The sequence below is a fragment of the Rhinichthys klamathensis genome, unplaced genomic scaffold (genome assembly GCF_029890125.1).
Source record: "Rhinichthys klamathensis goyatoka isolate OS25496 unplaced genomic scaffold, OSU_Roscu_1.1 h1tg000181l_1, whole genome shotgun sequence".
Lineage (NCBI taxonomy): Eukaryota > Metazoa > Chordata > Actinopteri > Cypriniformes > Leuciscidae > Rhinichthys > Rhinichthys klamathensis.
In genome coordinates this window covers 6196530-6222317 of record NW_026606709.1, presented here as the reverse complement: position 1 = coordinate 6222317, position 25788 = coordinate 6196530, and the positions used below count along the sequence as shown (strand labels likewise).

The window sequence follows — 25788 nt, the reverse complement described above, 5'->3', positions numbered from 1 at the left end:
GATTAAGAAATTTGCCAGCTGTCTTATTCGTAAAAAAGTGACTTATTCTGGTTATGGCATTTGCAGTTGCAATAACCAAATTCTAATATTAAGCATCATTTTCATATGCTTTTAAACATGTCCTCAGAGATGATAACAGAAGTACATCATAAATAGAGGATTGCACAAGGGCGGAACCAAGAGAGTGAGAGAGAGACAGAATGAGAGAGTGAAAGAGAAGGGGTGGATGGGAGTGGAGCGGAGTGTTTGGCTGTTGTCCATATGTGCGGCAGGGGACTTGAAGCAGTCAGGAGGGGAGAGAGGGCTGGCACGTGGAAGGGCAGTATTTCACAGAGCAGAGAGAGAGAGAGAGAGAGAGAGAGAGAGAGAGAGAGGCTTCTTCACATTAGAGGAGGAGGAGGTGGAAGCTCTCCAAGATCAGCGTGCTTGATGTCTGACACTCATACTCACACACATAGTGCTATGAGTTTGAGGAATCCATCGGCTGTGGTAAGAGTGACAGGAACAGTCAGCCAGGATTGAGTCACAGCCGTACACTCGGTTTAGACACTTTTCTTCACACTGGAATCCACAGAAGCATCTCAAAGCCACACTCACACACCCTAAACGTCAATGAAGTGAGTTTCATCACAATTCTCTGATGACAGCTTACTAATTTCTTCTTTAAACGGCAATTCAGTCTGTCAGCGGATGGAGGCTGCTCGTGGTGGATCGTAAGGAGTCAGTGTGAGACTTTTAAGAGGAGTGTGTGAGGATGGCATGGGGTGTGTGGACCTTCATGCTTTGCATGACACTATGGATCAGCTCGGCAACTCAATCGGCAAAGAGTGTGTATCCAAGATTACGACTATCTCACAAAGGTAAGGCAACAGGTGTGTGTGTGTGTTAGTGTCTGGGCAATGCTTTCACATGAAGTTCACTTAAATTAAATCTGAAACTAATTATTGGTCATAATTTTAGACAAATGTTAATAGATGAACATCCCAATACAGCTCTTACTTTTTACAGGTTAATGCATTTTGAACTTTAGGCTAATTTTACCACTTTCCCCCACAGTTAAAATGTACAATAGCCTTAAAGAAATAAATGGCTACATTTATAAAAATATATATTATAAATAAATAGTATACAATTTAGATCTATTTTACATTTTGGATAATTGGTCATGAATTTATGATTTCCTACTATCTCGTTTGTACAATTTCTTTCGTACAGTCTTCTTTCAGGGTTAAGTTTAGGGGTGAACCTTCATGCTTAGTTTTTGTTCTGACAATTTTGATTAAAATCGAGCAAATTCATACCAATTTGCCACCAATTCGCCAAAACGTAATATACTTAAACTTAAAATAATAAATTGTTTTCTTTTTTTTTCTTTTATTAAGTCTAATGCACAGTGGATTATGGACATGTACTGTAGATGATTTGGATAAAGTCACTTGCACTGCCATTAATACATCTGGAGTCTATTTTATTTGTTTTTCCTCACCGTTATGGTGGTTGAGCTTCTACAATGTGGTTTTCTGTCAGCTCAAGCGGTTCAGTGAAGGAATGTCAACTGTTCCTTTTACTAGCTGATCTCGAATTGGCATGTTTACAATGAAATCCAGAGATAAATGGGGGCATCTTTTGTAGATGAACACCCTAGCCCGAAGCAAATTGTCCATGCCTCTCTCAGTCTTTCTCTTTAAGCAAAATGCTGTGGAAACTGTGTCATATAAAAATCCACACCCCAGCGTTGGTCATGGTTAAGAGTCCATGTGGAATTTCAGTTCACAGTAAATCAAACCAATACTGTCTAAGCTAACTGTAAAATCATGGAAACAACACTTTTCCTTTGATACCTTTTCCTTTGAGAAAGACACTGACACTGCGCTGGCCAAAGGTTTTAGACTGGGGTGCGTCTGAGGGGCTTTTCTTATCAGATTTGTCATAATATTGATTTTGACTGCCATATTCAGTGAGTTATGTGCGTAGCTTCTGGCAAACTCAAGCAAATTGTGATTGACGTGTGGCGAAGAAACCGGCAGGCTCCAGAGGAAATGTCCCCAGGCAAAGATAAAATGTGGAATTTCTTTCCAAATCCTCTCATTGCCTCTCATTCTGCCTGTGCCTTGTTTTCTTTCTTCTTCTTCTTTTTTTTGTTGATTTGATAGGAAAAATAGAGAAACTGTTTACATTATAGATATATTTCTACCTGATCTGACCTGAAATTACTTTCATTATAGTCAGGTTGATATAGTTTAAATAAATATATTTAAAGGGATAGTTCACCCCAAAATTCTGTCATCATTTACTCAACCAAGTTGTTCTAAACCTGTATGAATTTCTTTCTTCTGCTGGACCTAAAAGAAGATATTTTGAAGAATGTCCGTGACTAAACAGTTGATGGGCCCCATTGACTTTCATAGTATGGGGAACAAAATACTATGGAAGTCAATGGGGACCATCAGCTGTTTGGTTATACTGACATTCTTCAAAATATCTTTTGATCAGCAGAATAAATAAATTCATAAAGGTTTGGAACAACCTGAGGGTGACTAAATGATGATCGTTTTTGGATGAACTACCCTTTAAGTATATTTTAAGATTGTAATATTTTTTTTTTTACAGTAAAGTTTTGTTTTGGGATATAAGCAGTTTCTCTGAATGTCCATCTCTGTCTTTCATGTTTTTTTTCATTCTTGTGTTTTCTGTCATTATCTTGGTGTGCTCTGCGTGTCTAGACTGATAAAGTTTTTCTACTCAGCTGAAGAAGCTTTTTATTTTTCTTGTATCCTATCATTATGGAATGAAAAACATGTATAAACTTTAAATTTTGAATAGCACGAAGACCTCAGAGGTATTCAAAGCATTTTTTTTTACCTTGGAGGCATTCACAGGAGGTTGATTTGTGGTTAAACCCATTTTTAAGATCTGGAATCAAAACCTGGAGTTGATTTAATTTAATCCTGGCCTAATCTGTCAGCATGTTATGTGCTAAGTGAGATCTTTTTTTTTTTTTGCCAGAAACAGTGCTTATCCAACTAATCTGTCAGTTATGTGATAAGTGAGATCATTTTTGCCTACCAGAAACAGTGCTTGTCCAATTTATCAGATCCTTAATTTAATAATTGAATAAAATTGAATCTGAGCCACCGTTTTTTAGTCCACAGAGCCTAAATAGGTAATAGTCGGTAAATAACAAGAAGAGTAACAAAGTACAGCAAACTGTTTGCGCTACAAACCAAACATTAAAATAATAAGAAACACTGTACCAGTTTTGCAATATCAAGCAACATAAGCTCTTTTCAGTCACTTTAATCTCTAATGTCAATGGTTGCTAATACCACAAAGTTACCCCAATTGTACTGTATTAATCAATAACTGTAGTGTATGGGTGTATTGTTACGATGGTAATTTGTTCAAAGGTAGTGTTTGTGGACTTGTGAATTTCCTAGTCAGGAATTGCTTGTAGCAACCAGTGTTTGTGTGCTTGGGTAAACATATTTGACATGCTTATCAATATCACTAGAGAGCTTGAGTTTGTCTCCTCTTCTGAATGCTCCTTTGTTTCCGACTTGACTAGAACATGTGGTTCTGGATATTACATTTGAGTTTGATGCATTGAAAAGCTACAAAGCTGCAAAGTGCTCATTTTCTTAAATACATTTTCAGTTGTGTAGGCAGGAAAGTTTCAGTGGGATTTTCTTCAAGCTTCTAAATGTATTTTAGTAAGCATATTAACCCTCGTTTAGGGCTTGAAACTAATAAAATGACACAATTTGAAGACTGAATTTATTATATTCCTGTGATTTTCAGAGTCGTGTGAAGCTAACCAAGTGGAAAACACAGTCCAAATGGGAATTACAAATTCAAATTTGTTTAAGCACACAGTTTTAAACTGCTGCTCTGCATGCTATCATTTGGCCAGGCTTTGCTTAAGGAAATGAAAAATAGCTACAGCAAATGCTAATTACGTGTAAAGGAAGCTTATTTCAAAATAAACTTACATTCATCGCCTTGAAATGTGCTGGCTTCATTATCTAACAGCTGAATCATCAACACGTTCAACTGGTTTGTAGGTGTTTGGGTGGAATTGTGTAGGTGGGTGCACATATTTGATATTTATTTTTAAGTGGCTTTGATGGTTTAATGAGGGTAAAAACAAATAAAGTGAGAGTTAAGGGACTGCTGTTGAAATTGGCGTAATTAGTAGGAGCTGCAACTTAGCACTGTTGTTTGTTTATGAGGGAACATTTTCAGACATGGAAATTGCCAACCGCATTTCTTAAGCAACATCCCAATTGTGCATTCTGAGCCTGACAGGCATCTTGATAATAGGCAGGTATTTTTGAGAGTATCGAATAGCGAGGCTGAATTATTTAGTGGTGCGACTGTACATCCTTCACTACCGCAGGGTCCAAGGGGTAACATGCTGAGCACATGATCTGCAAGAGTTGTATATTTATTCGAGAGTGAATTCAGTTTCAATCTACTCTAAACATTATTTCAAAACACTTCCAACTGGTTCTGGAGTGTCAGACCCCAGTTTGGGGTGATGTCACGCTGTTAAGACAGAGTTTGAGTTTCGTGCATTAACTTGTATAAATAAACCTTGCTGGTTTCAGAATGGTATTACTGAACCAAAATGTCATCAAGGAGCCCCCCAAAAGCTCTCCAGAGCTTTTAGCCCTTGTCCCAGCTACTTATAAAGAGTGTCAGTTTCTTATCCTGAATCTATAGCCACTCAAACATACAAATCCTCATGGACCTCCAGTTGGTCCCAGCTATCATCACGTAAATGGATGTTCGTGACCATTTTATGAGGTTTGTTGAAACAATCCAAACATATAACATGGTTACCCTCTACATCAATATGAATGTGAGAAAAGAGACATATTTTGAGCTCTCTGACACTTCAGTACAGTCAAATAGGTAGCATACTTTAGTTTCACCTTGTTACATGGTCTATAATAACAAGCTATAGTAGCTTTTCCATCGTCAGTCAGTCATCAAATGGCTAATCACAGTTTGAGCACTATAAATCGTTTTTTCATCACCCTTCACTGGAGAACATTATCTTTAAGTTTTGAATTCAGCCTTGGGATTTGTTTTACAGAGCATTTGGCTCTTAGTGAGGAAGACAGCTGAGAAGAGGTCTGTGTTAAATTTTTATATTATTTTTTTAAATTGACAGTATAACAGCCCATTAGCCAGCTCATGTTGCATTTAGGATTGGGTCATAATCACTAACGTGCTGCTCGAATCTCTGCTGTAATTTTTAACCTACCTCAGTGCAGACAACAAGGCTCATCTATGTTTCAGATGACCTTAAAAGAGTTTACCAAGGGTAATTTTCTTTTCGGCGAATAGAGGAATTTCAGTCCCCCACTGACTTTTTTTTCTTTTTTTTACATTTAGAGTAAAATATAATGTGGTGATCCATTCACCAAATTCACCAATGGATGGTGATCCATTCTTGCCTATTAGTGCTTGGAGTTGATCACAATTTGTGGACGTCTGCTTGTCCATTTGCGGATTTGAGGATCGACACAGGTTCTCAATAGGAATAACATACTAGAAAATGCACAGTTCATCACCAAATTGCTCCTGGATCATTGGGAGAAGTTGCTCTTGCAGAACATTTTGATACCATTCTTTATTCATGGTAGTGTTTTTGGGCAGAATTGTGAAAGAGCCCACTCCCTTGGATGAACGGCAACCCCACTAATGGATGCTTCACTGTTGGCATGTCACAGAACTCATGGTAGTGTTCACCTTTTCTTCTCCGGACAATCAATTTTCCAGATGTCCCAAACAGTTGAAAGGGGGCTTCATCAGAGAAAATAACTTTGCAGCAGTTTTTTGCTGTCCGATCTTTGTGCTTTCTGCAGAATTTCAGTCTGTCCTTGATGTTTTTCTTGGAGAGAAGTGGCTTCTTTGCTGCCCTTCTTGACACCAGGCCGTTGTCCAAAAGTCTTAACCTACACCGATTCACTCACAACCACCTGCCACCGATATTGAGCAAGCTCTGCACTGGTGGTGACACGATTCCATTGCTGACTCCTCAGAAGGAGATGGTTCTGGTGCTTGCTGGACACTCTGGAATTTATTTCCTGAAGCCTTCTTCACTGCAGTTTAACCTCTCTCCTTGAAGTTCTTGATGATCCGGTAAATGGTTATTTCAGGTGCAATATTATTTCCTTGTATGCGATGCCATTTTGATTTAAAGCGAGGATGGCTGCATGTCTTTCTTTGAAGGTAACCATTGCTAACACAAGAACACAATGATTGGAAGCACTTCTTCCCTCCTTTTATAGCAATCAGTCTGCCAAATGATGTTGGTCATTTTGTGCCAGGGCCAAAAACAGTGAAATATGAGTGTTTGTGATAGTTGAGCCAATGATACTCTTAAAATGCATCCGATGAATAATCTTGATAAAATGTGAATCAATCAGCAAACCACATTTAAATGGATCATTCCAAACCTGTATGAATTTCTTTCAGAACACCGAACATTAAGACAACATTGGGCCTTATTCAAAAACCATTTTTTCAAAATATCTTCATATCCCGGCATAAAAGAAAGTTATGCAGGTTTGGAACAATTTGAGGGTCAGTAAATGATGTCAGTTTAATTTATCTCCCCAGAGAGAACACTTTAAATCATTTTCTCTACTTCTAGTCTCCATTACCATAATTTTATTGAGGGAATGGTAATCTATCTCTAGAAATGACGGAAAGCATTTGAATCTTTACATTTTTTTATTATTATATTATATTGTGGCGAGCAGGACAAGGCCGAGGGCCATGAGAGAACGGCGCGAGGCCGGTGGGGTGATTGATAATGAGCGACACCTGTGCGACGCACCGGTCTCGTATCTCTCACGGAGGAGCGGAAGCATAATAGGACGAGCGACGACAGTGAAGAGCGAGGCAGGCCAGGCCTGGATTTTATGTTGTGTTTTGTTTCCCGCCTCTTTCTTTCCACAACATCTAACCTCGTTACACATATTATTATATATATATATATATTTTTAGATGATGGAAATATAACAGTAAGTACATATTTGCCATATTTGCATTTGAGAAAGTGTGATCTGATTTTGGTCTGGTTTAAATGCATTGGAATGAAAGTTTAAATTCAATACGGCTAAAAAAAAGATACTATCTGAAACTATGCAATGTGAAACATTTAATTCCAGATGTAATGACCTTGCCATTCTAAAGACAAAGTCCACAGCACATGAAAGGAGAAGGACTTATACAAGCAAACCTCCTATTGCTTCATCACAGAGTCCATGTCTCCAGATAGTGCTGCATGTGATTAGCCAGCCCGCAGGTCATTGCGTAATTAATGATGTTCTTGGGAGAGTTTGTTCCTACTTTGGTCTGTTCCTCCCTTTTCCTACCTCTCACTGTGTCTTTCTCAGTATTTCTCCTGACAGTCCCGAAAGGTCTGTTTACCCAATAAACCCATAATTTCCTTTGAAATAAGGCATCTGAAGGGTCGTCATGGAGACGGGTTCTTCAGAGACAGCAAGACGGGAAGGAAGAAATCCTGGTTTTTAATAAACTTCACAGTCAGTATAATCAGCGCAGGACAGCAGACCCACAACCGGCCCCCGAAAACAAGGGTTTCCTTGACTTACAGTGGCTTCAATGAATGCACATTGTTCTCTGGTCAATGAAAGATCTCCAAGGTCAGGTAATCCACAATGTATCCATCAATCAGCTTGTTTCCCTACATCAAACAACCCGAACATGAGAACAACCACTTCCAATAAAACAATAGCCTGAAATTTCATCAAAGATCCAAGCATTGAAGGATAGCGGTCTATGTGATGTCCTCTTTGATATACTTGTACTCCAGTGAAGGCAGTTGATGGTTTTCTTTTAGATGTTGACTGTCCTTTACCTTCGGCTAATGATCTTTGCATTCATTCATTTGCTTTGTGTCCATGTGGCATTCATTTTAGAGGTGACATCATGCACAGTTTACACAACACAATGGATTTGTAAAGATGGTGTAATTTTCTCTCATCTTGGAGAGATTTCAAACTAACCATTGGGTCGATATGGTTTAATACTTCTGAACTTTGGTAGAAAATAGTTTGAATCATTTTTTTTGATACCCAGTATTTCTCTACGGACTTGTCTCTTGAGGTGTTCATGGCAGTTCTTGTAGGAGGATGTTTGAGGAAAGCTAATCGTGTTATACTTGTAAGTGAATAATGATGTGACATTACTCTAGAGATGTAGTTATTCAGGTTTAATCTACTCTGCCTGACTGCCCAGGAATTATGATGCATAAATGTCGAGGTTTATTGTTAGTTAAATAAGTGAGTGGTAAATTGTTCTTGCACCGTGTTTCTCTTACTGTTCATCCGTCAAGGTTAAATATGAGAAAAAATGTTTTATGAACTCAAATCTTTGCATGAAGTTTTTCTCTTTTTTTTTTTTCATGAAGTGAGTGTGCGATAGGCCTTACTGTATCCAACACTCGTGTTGTGTGTTTTGAGACTCTTTCATCTCTTAAACGTGAGCAGTTATTCCAGGTGGGAGGAAATTATAGGGAATAAAACCATGGAAATTCCCATAGTTCGTTTTCAAAGGATACCACCTAAAATATGTGTTTATCCCTGTACATGCCAAGAAACTGAACTGAAATAATATCATTATTCAACATTCAGATGTTTGAGGTTGAAAAGTGAAAAAGCTCATAAATAAAATATGATGAGTTGGGAATTTCCTGTAAAATGCTGAGAGGGGTTTATCACCACATATAAGAACCAAGGCTGATTCACCTAGTAGATTTTCTAAATTATTATTATTTGTACGTTTTTTTTTTTTTGTTTAGATTTTTTAATGTGTGTTCAAAATGTCGTAAAATTAAAACTTGTAGTAATACAAGCATGCTCAATATTATTATTATTGAGCATGCTTGTATTACTTGTGTACTGCATGGACAGCAAAGTTCCCTGAACACAGTTGCCCTTCAAGAAATTTCCAGTTCCACAAAGTTGATGTTCATGTTTTTTTTTTTTTTTGCAAACATGCAGTATGAGGAATTCATTTAAACTAAGAGAATGCTATTGAAATCAATCAGTCGCCACAAAATAACACATGACGAGCAATATATATCAATGCTTCTATGAGTCTCTTCTTGAACCTCAGGCTATCCTCAGCATGTTCCATCAGTAGGACCTGACCTCTGTCTCTCTAGCTCCACCTCCTGAATGATTGACATGCTTTTTGTGTTTATATATTTGGTAATTTGCTATGTATCTACACATCATGTGTCCTAGCACGTAGCTACTATGAAATCGGCAGTAGCATGTTGTTTCAGTCAGCGCTGATGTTTGAAATCAAAATACCTGTCTGTCTCTGTTAACTTGATTGACAGGTCAGAAAGACCTTGGCCCATGAAAGGGGGAGCAGATGGTTTGTTCATGTTTTGCCCATGCATCAATGAGATTGTTTATGGAAATAGTCTTTATCTATGTTCTCCCCATCTCATATCTTCACCCTTAACTGAGTGTTGCATCTAAATGTGGAGTCTCTTTCAAATGAATGTACCACCGTTGCTTTAAATGTTTTGGTAAATGCTTTAATCTCGACCTGCTTGCTATAAAACACAGACAAAACACTTCTTTGCAATGTGCTGTATCTCTAAAGAACCATTGTTTCATCATAGAGATGAACTGAGACTATGGAATTATCTTGGATATTTCCCATAATATATTTAACTGCTAAAAAGTCTATATGTATTGCTATATTTGTGAACAAATAAACATTATGTAAGAAGATGATATAAATTTGTACTTGCAGTTTTTGGTCAATATGTTGTGGCATTGGAATGAAAAGTTATGTATAAAGTTATATATTATTCTGTGTGTGTGTGTGTGTGTGTGTGTGTGTGTGTGTGCGTGTAAATGTTTAAATTTAAATAGCCTGTTATCGGTTTCATTTGCATTACTTATGGAGGGTGTACATGGGTTCAATTTTGATTTCATGTTGTAGTTCACTTTGAAATTATTTTTTGATATGTTTTAGCTTACCTCAAGGGCATCCAAGATGTAGGTGTCTTGAAACAAAGACACCTACATCTTGGATGCCCTTGAGGTAAACTAAAACATATCAACAATTAATTTCAAAGTGAACTATCCCTTTAAATATGGTTACTGTCCATGCATTTGATCAGCCTTCAGTATGATGATCAGAGATCTGGTGGTTTGATGCTTATGAAAATGGAGTTTGAATCTGGCTTGCGTGCTTCTTCTATTTCCTTGTGCTTCTATGTTTTCAGTCTCCTGTAGAGTTTGTTGAGGGAGGAGCAGGTTGATGTTAGCCAGCTTCACTTCCTCTGTACTGGTTCATTGAAGTATGACAGCTGCAATTTAGAATAGGTTGAAAGTACAAATAACATGAGTCAGAGCAAATCATACATACATAATACACAATGCGGTCAGAACCCTCTTAATGTTATTTGAGGCCCCAGGTTGCACCACCTCTACAAGGCCACACCGAAATGTGGCCCCAGATCAGGGACATCGCCCTGCCAGCCCGCCCACAAGAAACAAACCCCCCTGGGCTTCATATCTAAACCAAAAACCTTCACCATTCCAGATCAGAAGAGACGAATGTTTACCAAGCTGTCGAGTTTGTTCAGGGAGAAATATTTCAAGGGTGGTGTATTGGATTATGTTCTGGCTGCAAACGTTTAGATTTGTATGCCTTTGTCTCAATACAGGTCTTGTATAATATATATTCGGTATAAATGGGGAAACACCACGGCCATTTATTTTCTCTTTTTTTCATTTTCACTTTTTGTGTGTGATTATTTCTGTGATAATTAAGCACATTTCCCCCACAAGTTCTTGTTCATCTAATATGGATGTGCATGTATAATAATTTTGAGGGGAAATGCTTAATTGTCATGAAAGTATCTATCTATCTATCTATCTATCTATCTATCTATCTATCTATCTATCTATCTATCTATCTATCTATCTATCTATCTATCTATCTATCTATCTATCTATCTATCTATCTTATAATTTTTTTGTATTTATTTTATTTTATGTGTGCTAGGGAATTTAAACTACAGTTCTATGGAGGACCAACTCTACCATATTTAAAAATAAATACAGAAATAAATAAATACTCAATAAATAAATAAGCATACAATTAATTGCCCCAAAAAATACAATAAACAAATAAATATAGGTAGAAATTAAATTATACAGTGAGACATAAATGTATATACCTCTTTTAATTAGCTTCTTTATTTATTTACCTTTGTAATAATTACCTTATTTATTTATTGTCCGTTATAATCTTCAACTTTATTTATTAATTACTTATTTTTTGAAGTATTTATTTATGTGCATGTTATAATATTTTTGTCTGTTTTATTATTCTTTTGTATTTTTTTACCCTATTTATTTATTCAATGCTATTTATTTCTGCCTGTCGTTTTTACATTTCTGTATGCATTTCTGCCTCATTATGCAAATGAGGAGGGGCTGTGTCTTAAGGGGTCAACTTCTGCCCATTGGTTGGTTGGTTAGCATTTTACTGCATCGGTCGAATCTACATGCCACCGGCTGCGATTTTTTATTTTTTTTTGCAGGGTGGTAGGGGAAGACTCATTAATATTCATTAGGGAACTCATCCCTGATTGTCAATTTAAAAGATACATTTTAAAGTCAAGAAAGTCGCAGTTTGATGTAAAACTGTTGAGGTATAAGACGTAAATACGTAATTAAAAAGACTACAAACCCAAAAGGCGCACATTTTCTCTCAATGAATGAAGCTAACTTTACTGAAGCTAACGTCTGTCATTTGTTCTATAGTCTTACGTTATAATCGTAACGTTACGCCGTCATGCCTGAGTGTTTTGTACCAGACTGCACACACACGAGCAGCGGATCTCGCTCGTTGATACGCTTCCCAGGAGAGGTAGTTCATTGAGCGATTTTCACATAAAACTAAATGTCACTCTTCTGTTTTATGACAAACTGCGACTTTCATAATTATCTTTTAAATTGACAAACATCATATGTGTAATTTAGGGCACAGTTCAGACGTAATAAAAAGATAAAGTTGTCTCTCGCCATTGACAGACTACCATACATATTTTTTCCTAAATAAGGTCCCATGAGCCCTTAAGACTAGGGGTGGAACGGTACATGTATTCGTATTGAACCGAAACGGTACGGGCGTCACGGTTCGGTGCACGAATTTGCACGCAGAATACACGGTACAAAAAAAAAAAAAAAACCTATTAAATAGCTATAAATTTCGCTCTATTCGCTTTTGGTGTGACTGTTAACGCAGCAATGAACAGGCTGCGATCAAGATTGCAATGCAGGAGTGTTATGGGATTAAAATCCTGCCATGATTCAAAACTGAAAATAAAGTTCTGAAAGGTTGAAACTAAGTGTTCGAAAACTCAAAATCTTACAAAAAAAAGTTTTGCAAGATCGAAAAATAAGATTTGCAAGCTTGCAAAATGTAAAAAAATTAAAAATATCTCTGCAAACATTATGTTGTTTTTGAGATTTCCTTCTTCAGAACTGCAACATTTTTTTTACGATGTTGCGCAAACAATTTTTCACAGTTTCAAATTTGTCAGTGTTCTCCCACTGTATTAGTTTGTTTTCCAGGTTTGAAACCTTGTAAATGGTGATCTGAAAACGAATCGGTTACCTAACGTAACCTCGGTTCTCTCTAGAAGAGGGAACGAGTATTGCGTAAGCTAGCTTACGCTGCGGGAAAGATTCATCTTTGCTGAGATATTGAAGCCAAAAAAATTATTTCATAATTTTGTATCCATACACAACGCAGTTCCTCTGCGGCAGACCTAGAGCGGGCTAGCTAGCAGCTCATTGGTTCGCTCAGAGAGAACTGCTTAAGCCTATGGGAGAGCGGGGCTGAACCCGCTTCCAATGAGAGGCGCCCGCGCGCTCATTGCGTCATGACCCGCCAGAATGGGCGTGGCCATGGTGTATATAAGGCGCTCTCCCAGGCTTATATGTTGATTTATTTCAGCGTGAAGCGAAACGCTAGTAGCGCAAGCACGGCCGGGAACGCAATACTCGTTCCCTCTTCTAGAGAGAACCGAGGTTACGTTAGGTAACCGATTCGTTCTCTTACGAGAGGTTCTCTCGTATTGCGTAAGCTAGCTTACGCTGCGGGAACACCTGGCCAACGCCGTGCGCGCTACGAATCCACTCATGAAAAACCCAGGGATATACCGGGGGAATTTCTTAACGTGGAGTGAATGTACAAAGAGGCCGCAGAGCGGGCTCATGAAGTGTACACATAAGCATGTATGGGGCCAGCAGAGCGGGCACATGAAGTGTATAAGCATTACAGGAGAGCACAAGGGGCGAACCGGTTGTGAGGGACCTCCAGAAATGCAGCTTCTTAGAGAGCTGTTCGTCAGACAGCTAGTAATTTTGCCTGCAAGGCGGGAACTTCCAAGTTATAAAACCTGACAAAAGTGGACGGGGAGGCCCATCCCGCGGCCACACAAATGTCATGAATGGAAATTCCACAGGACCATGCCCACGATGAGGCCATGCCTCTAGTGGAGTGCGCCCTGATGCCCAGAGGGCAGGGCAGGCATTTAGATGCGTAAGCAGAGGCGATAGCGTCCACTATCCATCTAGACAGTGTCTGTTTTGAGGCGGCCAGACCCTTGGTGCGCCCCCCAAACGACACGAAAAGCTGCTCAGCGCGTCTGAACGCGGCAGCGCGCGTAGTGTACAATCTCAGAGCCCGCACCGGACAAAGGAGATTGGCATCGCGCTCACTATCGGATGAAGGCAGAGCCGATAGGGAGATAATCTGAGCCCTGAACGGGGTACCAATCGCCTTCGGGACATAGCCATGCCTAGGTTTGAGAATGACAATCGAATCATTCGGTCCAAACTCAAGACACGCGGCGCTGGATGAGAGCGCGTGAAGATCCCCAACGCGTTTAACTGAGGACAGAGCCGTCAGGAAAACGGTTTTGAGCGAGAGGTATTTCAGATCCACAGACTCGAGCGGTTCGAACGGGGGTGCTTTCATAGCTTCAAGGACTATAGAAAGATCCCAAACCGGAACCGACGGGGGCCGCGGAGGGTTCATCCTCTTAGCTCCCCTGAGGAAGCGGATGACTAACTCGTCTTTGCCCAATGACTGAGCGCGTCGGGGTTCCGCGAACGCCGCGACGGCTGCCACATAAACCTTGAGAGTGGAGGGGGACCTGCCCTTGTCCAGCATCTCTTGAAGGAAAACAAGCAAAGACGGCACCTCGCACGACCGTGGGTCCAGCTGTTTGTCGGTGCACCATTTTGAGAACACAGACCATTTAGACGCATAGAGCCTTCTCGTGGAAGGTGCTCTAGCCTGTATGACAGTGTTTCTTACTCCCTCTGGCAAATCAACGAATAGTCGTTGATCACCCATGCATGCAGCGCCCAGCGCTGTGGATGGGGGTGCCAGATCGTGCCGCGAGCTTGAGAGAGGAGATCTGCTCTGACTGGGATGGGCCACGGGGCTGTCTGTGACAGCTGCGTGAGCTCCGGAACCCAATTCTGACTCTCCCAACGCGGGGCTATGAGGAGCACCGAGTGGCGTGTGTCCCTGATCCTCTGAATTACCTGTGGTAACAGAGCGATCGGAGGGAATGCATAGAGCGGGCGGCGAGGCCATTCCTGGGCTAGCGCGTCCTCGCTCTTCGAGAAATATATTGGGCAGTGAGCGTTCTCTTCTGACGCGAAGAGGTCTACTTCTGCTCTGCCGAATAGTCGCCACAGTAACTGGACCGTCTGTGAGTTCAGGGACCATTCTCCTGTGGAGATGAGGTTCCTGGACAGTATGTCTGGACCGTCGTTCAGATGGCCCGGCACGTGCGTCGCTCTGAGCGAGAGCAGGCGGCTCTGAGACCAAACTAGAATGCGGTGCGTCAGTCGACAGAGATTTCTGGATCTGACACCGCCCTGACGGTTGAGATAGGAGACCACGGCCATATTGTCCGAACGGATCAGGACGTGGTGTCCCTGGATGCGCGGGAGAAAGTGCGAGAGCGCGTTCTCGACCGCCAGCATTTCCAGACAGTTTATATGTAATGGGCTTTCCTGAATCGACCAGTGGCCGAAGGCCGGTGAGCCCTCGCAGACTGCACCCCAACCCGTGTTGGATGCATCTGTCGAGATGACTTTTCGGCAGGAAAAGGTCCCCATCGTGACGCCTAGACGAAACCATTCTGCTACTGTCCATGGCTGCAGCGCCGTGAGACACGTTTGGGTAACCCTGATCAGCTGGCGACCCGTGTTCCACGCGCGGTGGGGTACACGGCTGTTCAACCAGAACTGAAGCGGGCGCATGTGCAGAAGGCCCAGCTGAAGTACAGCGGAGGCTGAGGCCATGTAACCCAGCATCCTCTGAAAAGTTTTCAGAGGCCTGCGGGTGCCCATCTGGAACGAGGCGGCTAGACGCTGAACACTGCGCGCGCGCTGTGTAGACAGGCGAGCCGTCATCGTGACCGAGTCCAAATCTATTCCTAGGAAGGAAATCGATTGACTGGGATGAAGGGAGCTCTTTGTCCAGTTGACAGCGAGGCCCAGCGTTTCCAAATGGTCGAGGAGAACTGCGCGGTGCGACAGAAGCTCCGTCTGTGATTGGGCCAAAATCAGCCAGTCGTCCAGATAATTCAGAATGCGCAGCCCCTGGCTTCGCAGGGGGGCGAGCGCCGTATCCATGCACTTCGTGAATGTACGGGGCGCCAGAGATAAGCCGAACGGGAGAACGGCGTATTGATAAACAAGACCCTCGAAGGCGAAACGTAAGAATGGCCTGTGACGGGGATTTATCTGGATCTGAAAATAGGCGTCTTTCAGGTCTAGAGATATGAACCAGTCCCCTTGGCGCACCTGCGCGAGGAGTTTCCTGGTAGTGAGCATCTTGAACGGTCTCTTCATGAGCGCTTTGTTCAAAGACCTGAGATCTAAGATCGGTCTGAGGCCGCCGTCTTTCTTGGGAACCAGAAAATAACGGCCGTAAAACCCCGACTCGGTCATAGATGGCGGGACTCTCTCTATCGCGCCCTTTTGCAACAGCGTCGCAATTTCTGAGCGGAGCGTGCCGGCGGCCAGCGGGCTGACAGAAGATTCGAGCTGCGCGCGCGCACGAGGCGGGCGGCGGCGAAACTGTAGCAGGTAGCCGTTATTTATAATGCTTAACACCCACGGGGAAATGCCTGGAATGGCTTCCCACGCTTTGGAGCATGCGGCTAGTGGCCGAATGGCTGTATTGCCCTGATTGCTGCACATAGCGGGCTGGACACAGTGTGTGGGCGCGCTTTGAATGTGTGTGGCAACGGGATTTGCACTCAGAGAGGAGTCTATGGGCCGTGACACAGAGCGAGCAGAGAGGGGACACGTGCACGAGCTCGTGGGCGTGTTTATGTTCTCTGATATTAGAGCGGGCTGTGCCCGTTTCATGTGATGGGGCTCTGATAGAGACACGGGATATGTTATGCTTGTGTGTATGGGTGAACACATGATTGTGGGCACATTTTCTACACAACTGGCAAAATTTCTCTTTTTGAGATTTCTCTGGGTAGCCGTAAAAACGGCTTTTTGTCGCTCGCAAGCGGGCTGGGACACCGGCTTGTTTATGGCGGTCAACACTACAGCAGTCGGCGAAATAACGGGGACTGGCAGAGGGCGAAGCTTTGACCGCGGTCCGGCCGCGGCGGGAGAGCACCGTCGTTTTCTTGACATTGTTAGGCAGACTTCTGATGATCAGGCTTCAGCGTGATCTTGGGTCGCGGGCCACGGGGGGGCGGCGGTCTGCGGCGGCTGTCAGAGCGAGAGCGAGGGCGAGGGCGGCCGCTCTGACTGCGCTGAGTTGTTTGAGTCTGCGGAGGGGGGCGCTGTGATGGGGCTCTGGCGGAGGGCTCGTGAGAGCGGCCCGCTGAAGAGCTAGCGCGGCGGGGTAGAAACAAGTTCATCGCCTGAGAAGCTTTCTGTACTTCAGAAAAGCGATCGACAATTCCCGTGACGGCAGATCCAAACAGGCCCGTCGGGGAGAGGGGCGCGTTGAGAAACGCGGCGCGCTCAGAATCTCCCATGTCGGCGAGCGTGAGCCATAAGTGTCTCTCAGCAACACAAAGGCTGGCCATGCATTTCCCCAGAGCTTATGCGGCGGCTTTAGTGGCGCGAAGGGCGAGATCCGTAGCACTTCTCAAATCCGTGACGGCGGGGGGGGGTTTTCTACCGCCTTCGGCCCATTCACGGAGAATATCGCTCTGTAACACTTGGAGGACAGACATAGAGTGAAGCGCAGCGGCGGCCTGACCGGCGGCGGCGTAAGCGCGAGCATGAAAGCTCGAGGTCGCTCTGCAAGCCTTCGAAGGAAGCGTGGGTGAAGAACGCCATCTAGCGGAGGGCGGGCAGAGGTGTGTGGCGACCAAGTCCTCGACGGGCGGCATGGCTGCATAGCCTTTCTCGGCGGCTCCGTCCACCGAGCGCAGCGAGGCGGATACATCGGAGCGATTTCTAGCCGAGAGCGGTGCATTCCAGGATTTTGTCAGCTCTGCGTGAAGTTCAGGCAGGAATGGAGCGGCCCGGGTGCACGCGGGGGTCGAGCGCCGATGAAAAAAGCTACCGTCCATTCGGTTCGGGGCCTGCTCGGGTGGAGGAGACCACTCGAGACCGAGGCGTTCGACGGCCTGTGAGAGGAGGCGCATCAGCTCCTCTTCTATCCCGGCGCGGGTCCCCGTCGACTCTCTCGCTGATCCGAGAGATGACCAGTCTTCACTGTCAGAAGCGAGCAGTGAACAGGAGTCCTTCTCCTCCGCGGCGTCATCGGAAACAACAGAGCGGCCACTCGGCGGCAACTGAATGTCCGGCAGGGGCGGGGAGGGAGAGCGGGAAGCGGGAGGCGGCGGCGGCGGCCCGCATGTTTCCGCTGGGGGCTCCGGCGGCCTTTGAGAGCGGCGTTTCTTTTTACGCGGCGAGAGAATAGGCGGCGCGGGAGCGGTTTTCACTGCCAGAAGTCGTGCCCGCAGGGACGAAAACGGCAGGCTTTCACAGAGGTCGCATCCTCCATCAGCGAGGGCGAGTTCTGCATGCTCGAGTCCCAAGCAGAGAGCGCAGATGACATGGCGGTCTCCGTCCTCGAGACGAGCGCGGCAAGAGCCGCAGGAAAAACGAGACATCTTTAAAAAGACGCTCGGCTCTTTTAGAAATAGAGAAAGGATACAATCGTCGGATGGCCTAGCTTGCTGGGCGGCTGAAGGTGGCGAAGACGGCCGGCTTCTTCAGGGTCCTTGAGCTCGCTAGAGGATGCCTTCTTCGACGGCGATGGCTTTTCTCAGGAACAGCAGAAGCGTGCAGCTTGCTGAAGATGAAATGAATCAACATATAAGCCTGGGAGAGCGCCTTATATACACCATGGCCACGCCCATTCTGGCGGGTCATGACGCAATGAGCGCGCGGGCGCCTCTCATTGGAAGCGGGTTCAGCCCCGCTCTCCCATAGGCTTAAGCAGTTCTCTCTGAGCGAACCAATGAGCTGCTAGCTAGCCCGCTCTAGGTCTGCCGCAGAGGAACTGCGTTGTGTATGGATACAAAATTATGAAATAATTTTTTTGGCTTCAATATCTCAGCAAAGATGAATCTTTCCCGCAGCGTAAGCTAGCTTACGCAATACGAGAGAACCTCTCGTAAGAGAACTGGTGTGCGAATGTGTGAAAAAAAGTTTTGAAACTCTGAAAACAGACTTTTGCAGGCTTGCAAAGGGGTATTTTTTTTAAATCTCTGCAAACATAATTTTGTTTTTGAGTTTTCCTTCTTCAGAAGTGCAACACTCTTTTTTACGGTGTTGTGCAATCATTTTTTCAGAGTTTCGAATTTGTCACTGTTCTCCCAGTGTATAGTTTGTTTTCCAGATTTGAAACCTTGTAAATGGTGATCTGAAAACTGGTGTGCGAATAGGTGAAAAAAAGTTTTGAAACTCTGAAAACTGAGGTTCGAAAGGGCGAAACTTATTACATTACATTACATGTGCACTCCTATTGCAGACTATTTTTTCAGAGCTGAGTTTACAACACCCACTTTGCGGAGATACGCCCACACAGTTGCGAGCTTGCGACTCACGTGATTTGTGGCAGCTTTGTCACGCAGTTCTGCTCTGAAACTCTGAAACTCAGACTGAGCGAAAATGAAGCTTCGCAACCTCGCAACTTAAAAAAAAGCCTGGAGGGAGGGCCTTCTGCTCTTGGCCAATGCTTTGCTGTCTGCTGACGTACAGTCCAATCACAAGTCGTATTTACTGGAAAGGTGGGATTGACCGACTGCTCCGCCAATGACGAAAGCGTATGGGATAAATATAATATATTCATGCATTCTAGAAACGGAGCAATGAATGCACGCATGTCACCTGTCAAAAATTGCACATCTTGTTGCATACACAAGTTCTGAGCTATATTAATACAAAATCGAGGTTTTGTATTAACAACTATATGGCTCAAGTTGTACAAAATGCTGCACATTCATGTGATTCTGGATTTTGCGCACACATTGAATTGTATTAGTTTAAATGTAGTGACGCACATTTATGAATTTGTCAAATAGATGTGTAGTTGTGCCCACATTAATAATTAGCACCAGGCCTATTCATTTGTAGTTGTTTGTGTGTGGGTTGTGAAATGCTTAAAGCCCGTGAAAAGAAAGTCTCAAAATCCAAATGAATCAAATGAGATTGACTCAGAAAAGACGTCAATGAATGCACGCGTGTCACCTGATCCACACTTGCACGTCTTCTTTGTTGGATGCGCAAATTATGAAACACTAATACAAAAGTAAACTTTTTTATTCACAAAAATGTCTCTATTTGTACAAATTGCAAATCTTGTGCGATGTCCTAAACTGCCGAGATAATCACACAAGCGTGCTAGACGTCCACTAATGACACGTCCGATACGCAAACGAATGACTAATTTTAACTATTCACTTTAATGAATAGTTAAAACACCTGACCTGTCCAACACTGAACTCACGAGACCTCTGAATCGGTGTATAAAAAATCGGTAACACTTATAGATTAGTTAACATTTACTATCAACAAACTGCACTTCTACAGCATTGTTAATATTAATGTAAATATTTAGAGAGTCTGTATAGGCCCACTATATGTGTTGTAGCCATTATAAAAAAGCGCATTTAGTTTCATTTTTGTTAAAATATTATAATGTTATTTTTTTTTCACATCTATGCTGATTATGAAAATTGAACAGCATGAGTAAGATGGATGCGCAATATATCGGAAGATATGATGGGTCAGACATGATTTTGACCACTAAATTCAGTTTTGTTTTGTAGAAAGCCTTTCTTTAAAGTGAATTTCGTTTTGTATAAATTGTATCTTAATTTTAATCAATTTTTCATTAACCAATTGCCTGGATATATAATAAATAAGAAGCAAATAGCTGACAATATGATCATGGAGGCACGGGCGCGATTGCATTGCACATGAGCTGGAGCATCTCATTATAAATTTTGCTCATTTAAATAATAGTGTGTGTGTGTGTGTCGTGTGTGTGTGTGTGTGTATGTAGCCTATATATATATATATATATATATATATATATATATATATATATATATATATATATATATATATATATATATATATATATATATATAATTGCGCAGCTCCCCCTGTCAATGATCTAGCACCCCCTCGTTAAAAATTACCCGGCGCCGCCCCTGAAAAGGCCTGTTGAAAGGCCTTTGGTTGTGGATAATAAAACATTTCTGCAACATTAATCAAGTTCATTGATAATTGTGCTTGCACGTGTTAATCATTTTGATACTATATTTTGATACAGCACTTTGGCCAACAGCTGTTTTTTTTAAATGTGCACTATAAATAAATATGACTGACCATATTCATTCCATACGCTTTCGTCATTGGCGGAGCAGTCGGTCAATCCCACCTTTCCAGTAAATACGACTTGTGATTGGACTGTACGTCAGCAGACAGCAAAGCATTGGCCAAGAGCAGAAGGCCCTCCCTCCAGGCTTTTTTTTAAGTTGCGAGGTTGCGAAGCTTCATTTTCGCTCAGTCTGAGTTTCAGAGTTTCAGAGCAGAACTGCGTGACAAAGCTGCCACAAATCACGTGAGTCGCAAGCTCGCAACTGTGTGGGCGTATCTCCGCAAAGTGGGTGTTGTAAACTCAGCTCTGAAAAAATAGTCTGCAATAGGAGTGCACATGTAATGTAATGTAATAAGTTTCGCCCTTTCGAACCTCAGTTTTCAGAGTTTCAAAACTTTTTTTCACCTATTCGCACACCAGTTTTCAGATCACCATTAACAAGGTTTCAAATCTGGAAAACAAACTATACACTGGGAGAACAGTGACAAATTCGAAACTCTGAAAAAATGATTGCACAACACCGTAAAAAAGAGTGTTGCACTTCTGAAGAAGGAAAACTCAAAAACAAAATTATGTTTGCAGAGATTTAAAAAAAATTACCCCTTTGCAAGCCTGCAAAAGTCTGTTTTCAGAGTTTCAAAACTTTTTTTCACACATTCGCACACCAGTTTTCAGATCACCATTTACAAGGTTTCAAACCTGGAAAACAAACTAATACAGTGGGAGAACACTGACAAATTTGAAACTCTGAAAAATTGTTTGCGCAACATCGTAAATTTTTTTTTGCAGTTCTGAAGAAGGAAATCTCAAAAACAACAATGTTTGCAGAGATATTTTTAATTTTTTTTACATTTTGCAAGCTTGCAAATCTTATTTTTCGATCTTGCAAAACTTTTTTTGTAAGATTTTGAGTTTTCGAACACTTAGTTTCAACCTTTCAGAACTTTATTTTCAGTTTTGAATCATGGCAGGATTTTAATCCCATAGAGTGTGTGTGTCTGTGTGCGCGCGAGAGAGAGAGAGAGAGAGAGAGAGAGAGAGGCGCGATGAACAGTGTGTGTGTGTGTGCGAGAGAGAGAGAGGCGCGATCGAACAGTGTGTGTGTGTGTGCGCGCGCGTGCGAGAGAGAGAGAGGCGCGGGCGCGAATCGCGCGATGAACAGTGTGTGTGTGTGTGTGTGTGTGTGTGCGCGCGCGCGCGCGAGAGAGAGAGGCGCGGGCGCGAATCGCGCGATGAACAGTGTGTGTGTGTTTGTGTGCGCGCGCGTGCGAGAGAGAGAGAGAGAGGCGCGGGCGCGAATCGCGCGATGAACAGTGTGTGTGTGTGTGTGTGTGTGTGAGAGAGAGAGAGGCACGGGCGATCGAACAGTGGAAACGTAAAAACATACTCCGTCATTTTTTTCATACAGGACATCATTAAAACTGCAAATTGTTTACTTATATTTGTGTACACTGGAAATAAAACACAACATTGTGCTTTTGTCACACTCTAAACTCTTGTCAAACTGTAACCTACAACTGTTAACAAAAGTTTTTATGGTAGTATTATTTTATACGGAAATCAATTATTTATAATTCAGATGAGAATAAAGTTAGTTAATTAAAATGAAGGAAAACAAATATCTTGATCTGAAATAGCAAATTAATTTTAAATTCATTCAGGTACAATTACCAAACATATCTCAAGGTCTTTTCGTCTTTTTAATAATTTAATTAATAAACTAATTATATAAAACTACTGTCAGTGCACTACAAATAAACTGGTTCTATGCCTTTATTAATAAAACTTATTTAAAAAAATACAAGGTTTAAGACATTTATAAAAATGCCTTCTGCATTTTTGCTTTGCTTTTCACTCCATTGTACCGAAATCGTACCGAACCGTGATGTCTGAACCGAGGTATGAACCGAACCGTGACTTCTGTGTACCGTTCCACCCCTACTTAAGACACAGCCCCGTCTCATTTGCATAATGAGGCAGAAATGCATACAGAAATGTAAAAACGACAGGCAGAAATAAATAGCATTGAAGAAATAAATAGGGTAAAAAAATACAAAGGAAGAATAAAACAGACAAAAATATTATAACATGCACATAAATAAATACTTCAAAAAATAAGTAATTAATAAATAAAGTTGAAGATTATAACGGACAATAAATAAATAAGGTAATTATTACAAAGGTGAATAAATAAAGAAGCTAATTAAAAGATATATATACATTTATGTCTCACTGTATAATTTCTACCTACATTTATTTGTTTATTGTATTTTTTGGGGCAATTAATTGTATGCTTATTTATTTATTGAGCATTTATTTATTTCTGTATTTATTTTTAAATATGGTAGAGTTGGTCCTCCATACAGTTCAACATCTATGGATTGATTGTAATAAAGGGAAGTGTTTAGATTGCTCATTGACTTTGGTTATTTATTTATTTATTTTCATTAGTAGGCCTACGCTATAAATATTGAATGCACTAATTCCATTATACAGAGCTGTACTTGTGAAGAATATGTAGCCTAACCCAGACATGCAGTCTGTCTGGAAGAAGGTGAAGATCATATTCCCAAATACAGGATAACCCTTACGATAATTACTAGGGTTAACAGGTTAACACAGTCAATATGCTAGGACAGAGTCTCTCTTAAACAAAGTCGCTCAGTCTTCTCTGCTCAGAATCAGATCATTTATAGTAATTAGTTTTGGCTTACTGCCTCCTTTAAAGTTTTGTTGATTGAAATAAAATGGACTCCTGTTCATACAAACAAGCTTGCTTTATACTACTGTGAGAAAAATATGATTTATGAAAAGTTCATCCATCTGGAGGTCTACATAATGACCTTTCCTGTTAGACAAAAGATGGAGAACTCACAGTGACAGATGAAAGAAGGAAGCTCTTTTCCTTCCCAGGATGAAAGCACTTCCCTATCTCCGATAGCCGATAGCCCCTCAGCAAAGGGAGTAGACGTCCACATCCGCAATCAGCCTATCAGCTCTCTTTAAATCTGGAATCTTCAGCCCTCCAAAGTCCTCTTTAGGGAGAACTGGCACTTCCTTAGACCTGCTCACCCCGGCTGAGGTTCAGATGCCTTGGGCAGAGGAAACAGGTCTTTAGTTTAGCTTACGGGGAAATGCAGCCTGTTCAGCACATGGGGATATGGATTAGAGAGGGTTTGGGTCATTTCACTTTCAATAACCGCTTTTTCAAATTTATTAGCTGACAGGTCTGAGAATGGGATTGACAATGTTTCCTGAAAGCAAATGCAGTCACTTTCTGTCTTAAAAGCATAGGGGCGCCTATTTAAATGTACTTTTACTTACAATCTGAATTAATAAATATGTTGCCCGTCGATAAGATGTAAACAAACATTATCGTTTAACAATTAGTTATTTTACTTAAATGTGATTGGCTGATCAAGACAGATCCCTCGAACAGCCAATCAGAATCTTTTCGAGACCTCGGGCATTTAAACCGGTAGATGACATAACTACTACAGCTCGCTTTTATAATAAACAGAATGTTATTGTGGATTGGTGTGGACACTATATAGTTAATGTTATATATTTATATCTTTATAGTTACCGTTATTGGTGTGAACAGGGCTTTACTTGTTTTGGTTTTTTTGCTCCATCAACAAAAATAGTTCCAAACAAAGTCAAAGCTTGATCAACCATTGTGTGTCCTGAATGAACAGTTTTTGAATGAACTGGTTGCACGAATGATTCAATGACTCACTCAAAAGGACAGTCACTTGTTTTGTTCCTGAAGTAATCAGTGTTTTGAACTAATTGGTGGAGTGAAGGTTTCATACTCACTCATAAAGACAAAATCAATTGTCACCATCTACTGCCAAAACCTTGATGTTTATATAAGTTCATCAGCTGTGAAAAAAATAGTTCTGAAAGTGATTCCAATGATATCGGTCTTCTGTTATCGTAATAGCTGTGGTGTGGTCATCACTATTTTCATAGAATTAGAATAATCATTAAAACTGTATGGTTATTGTCTTTGGTGTGAATTGCACATAATAGGCAATATTCTGTCTAAAATGCTAAGTTACTCAGTATCATAACCACATTTGCTCATATTGAGTATATTAGGAGTACATTACTCATGTTTTTAATTTATTATACCAGTTGAATGCTTCTCTTTTCACCTGATTTCCTCCTCTACCCCTCCACTGAAGAGTCTAATAGTACGACCCTTGCCCGGTCAAGGGCACTGAGTTAGTAATGGTGAGGGGTTAAAATTATCATTGCCTCTGGGGGCATTCAGGATTATTATTTTTGGCCGGTGTTGGGACATTTGGTGTTTGTTCAAGATACAAGGTCTCTTTATAAACATTATGATGCCTTATGGCTTTTCATTGTGGTCGCAACTAATAAATGCAATATATTAAATAAATATTTAAAAGAGTGGATGCACCCTCCCAGTAAATTATGATGCCGAATCCCTTTTCATTGTGGTCTCCGCTAATAAATGCAGTATATTAAATAAATATTTAAAAGAATGGACGAACCCTCCCTGTGAAACATCACTTAGAGAGCCCAGTAAAATCATGAGCTAAGTCTGGTTTTATTTATTTCTTTTATCTTTCTCGTTTATCTTCATGAAGAAGAGGCCAAACGCAGAGATTTAGAATGAGAAAGAAGCTCATAATCAAATCGAATGAAAGAGGCCTAGTGGAATTGATTTCATACAATGAACATAAATAAAACAAAACGACAGGTCACATAAACATCAATAGGGGAGAGACCTTGAATTAATAAGAGTATATATACTAATGTTTCACTCTGCTGTTTTGCAGATACAATGGAGTTTAAAAGTCAGGAATAATTTCCAGTTCCCCAACTGGAAATTATTCC

General features: G+C 41.6%; 1 protein-coding gene across 2 annotated transcripts in view; it reads left to right on the top strand.

Moving 5' to 3' along the window:
* Positions 1–370: 370 nt before the first annotated feature.
* sema3e (sema domain, immunoglobulin domain (Ig), short basic domain, secreted, (semaphorin) 3E) overlaps positions 371–25788 on the top strand; it is a 62260-nt gene continuing 36842 nt past the window's right edge. The window contains exon 1 of one of the 2 annotated variants that reach the window (XM_056261394.1): positions 371–860. In XM_056261394.1, the coding sequence (XP_056117369.1) occupies positions 755–860 (106 nt within the window). In that variant the 5' untranslated portion in view covers positions 371–754. The remainder of the gene's footprint in view (positions 861–25788) is intronic. The other variant, XM_056261393.1, reaches the window with a different exon arrangement.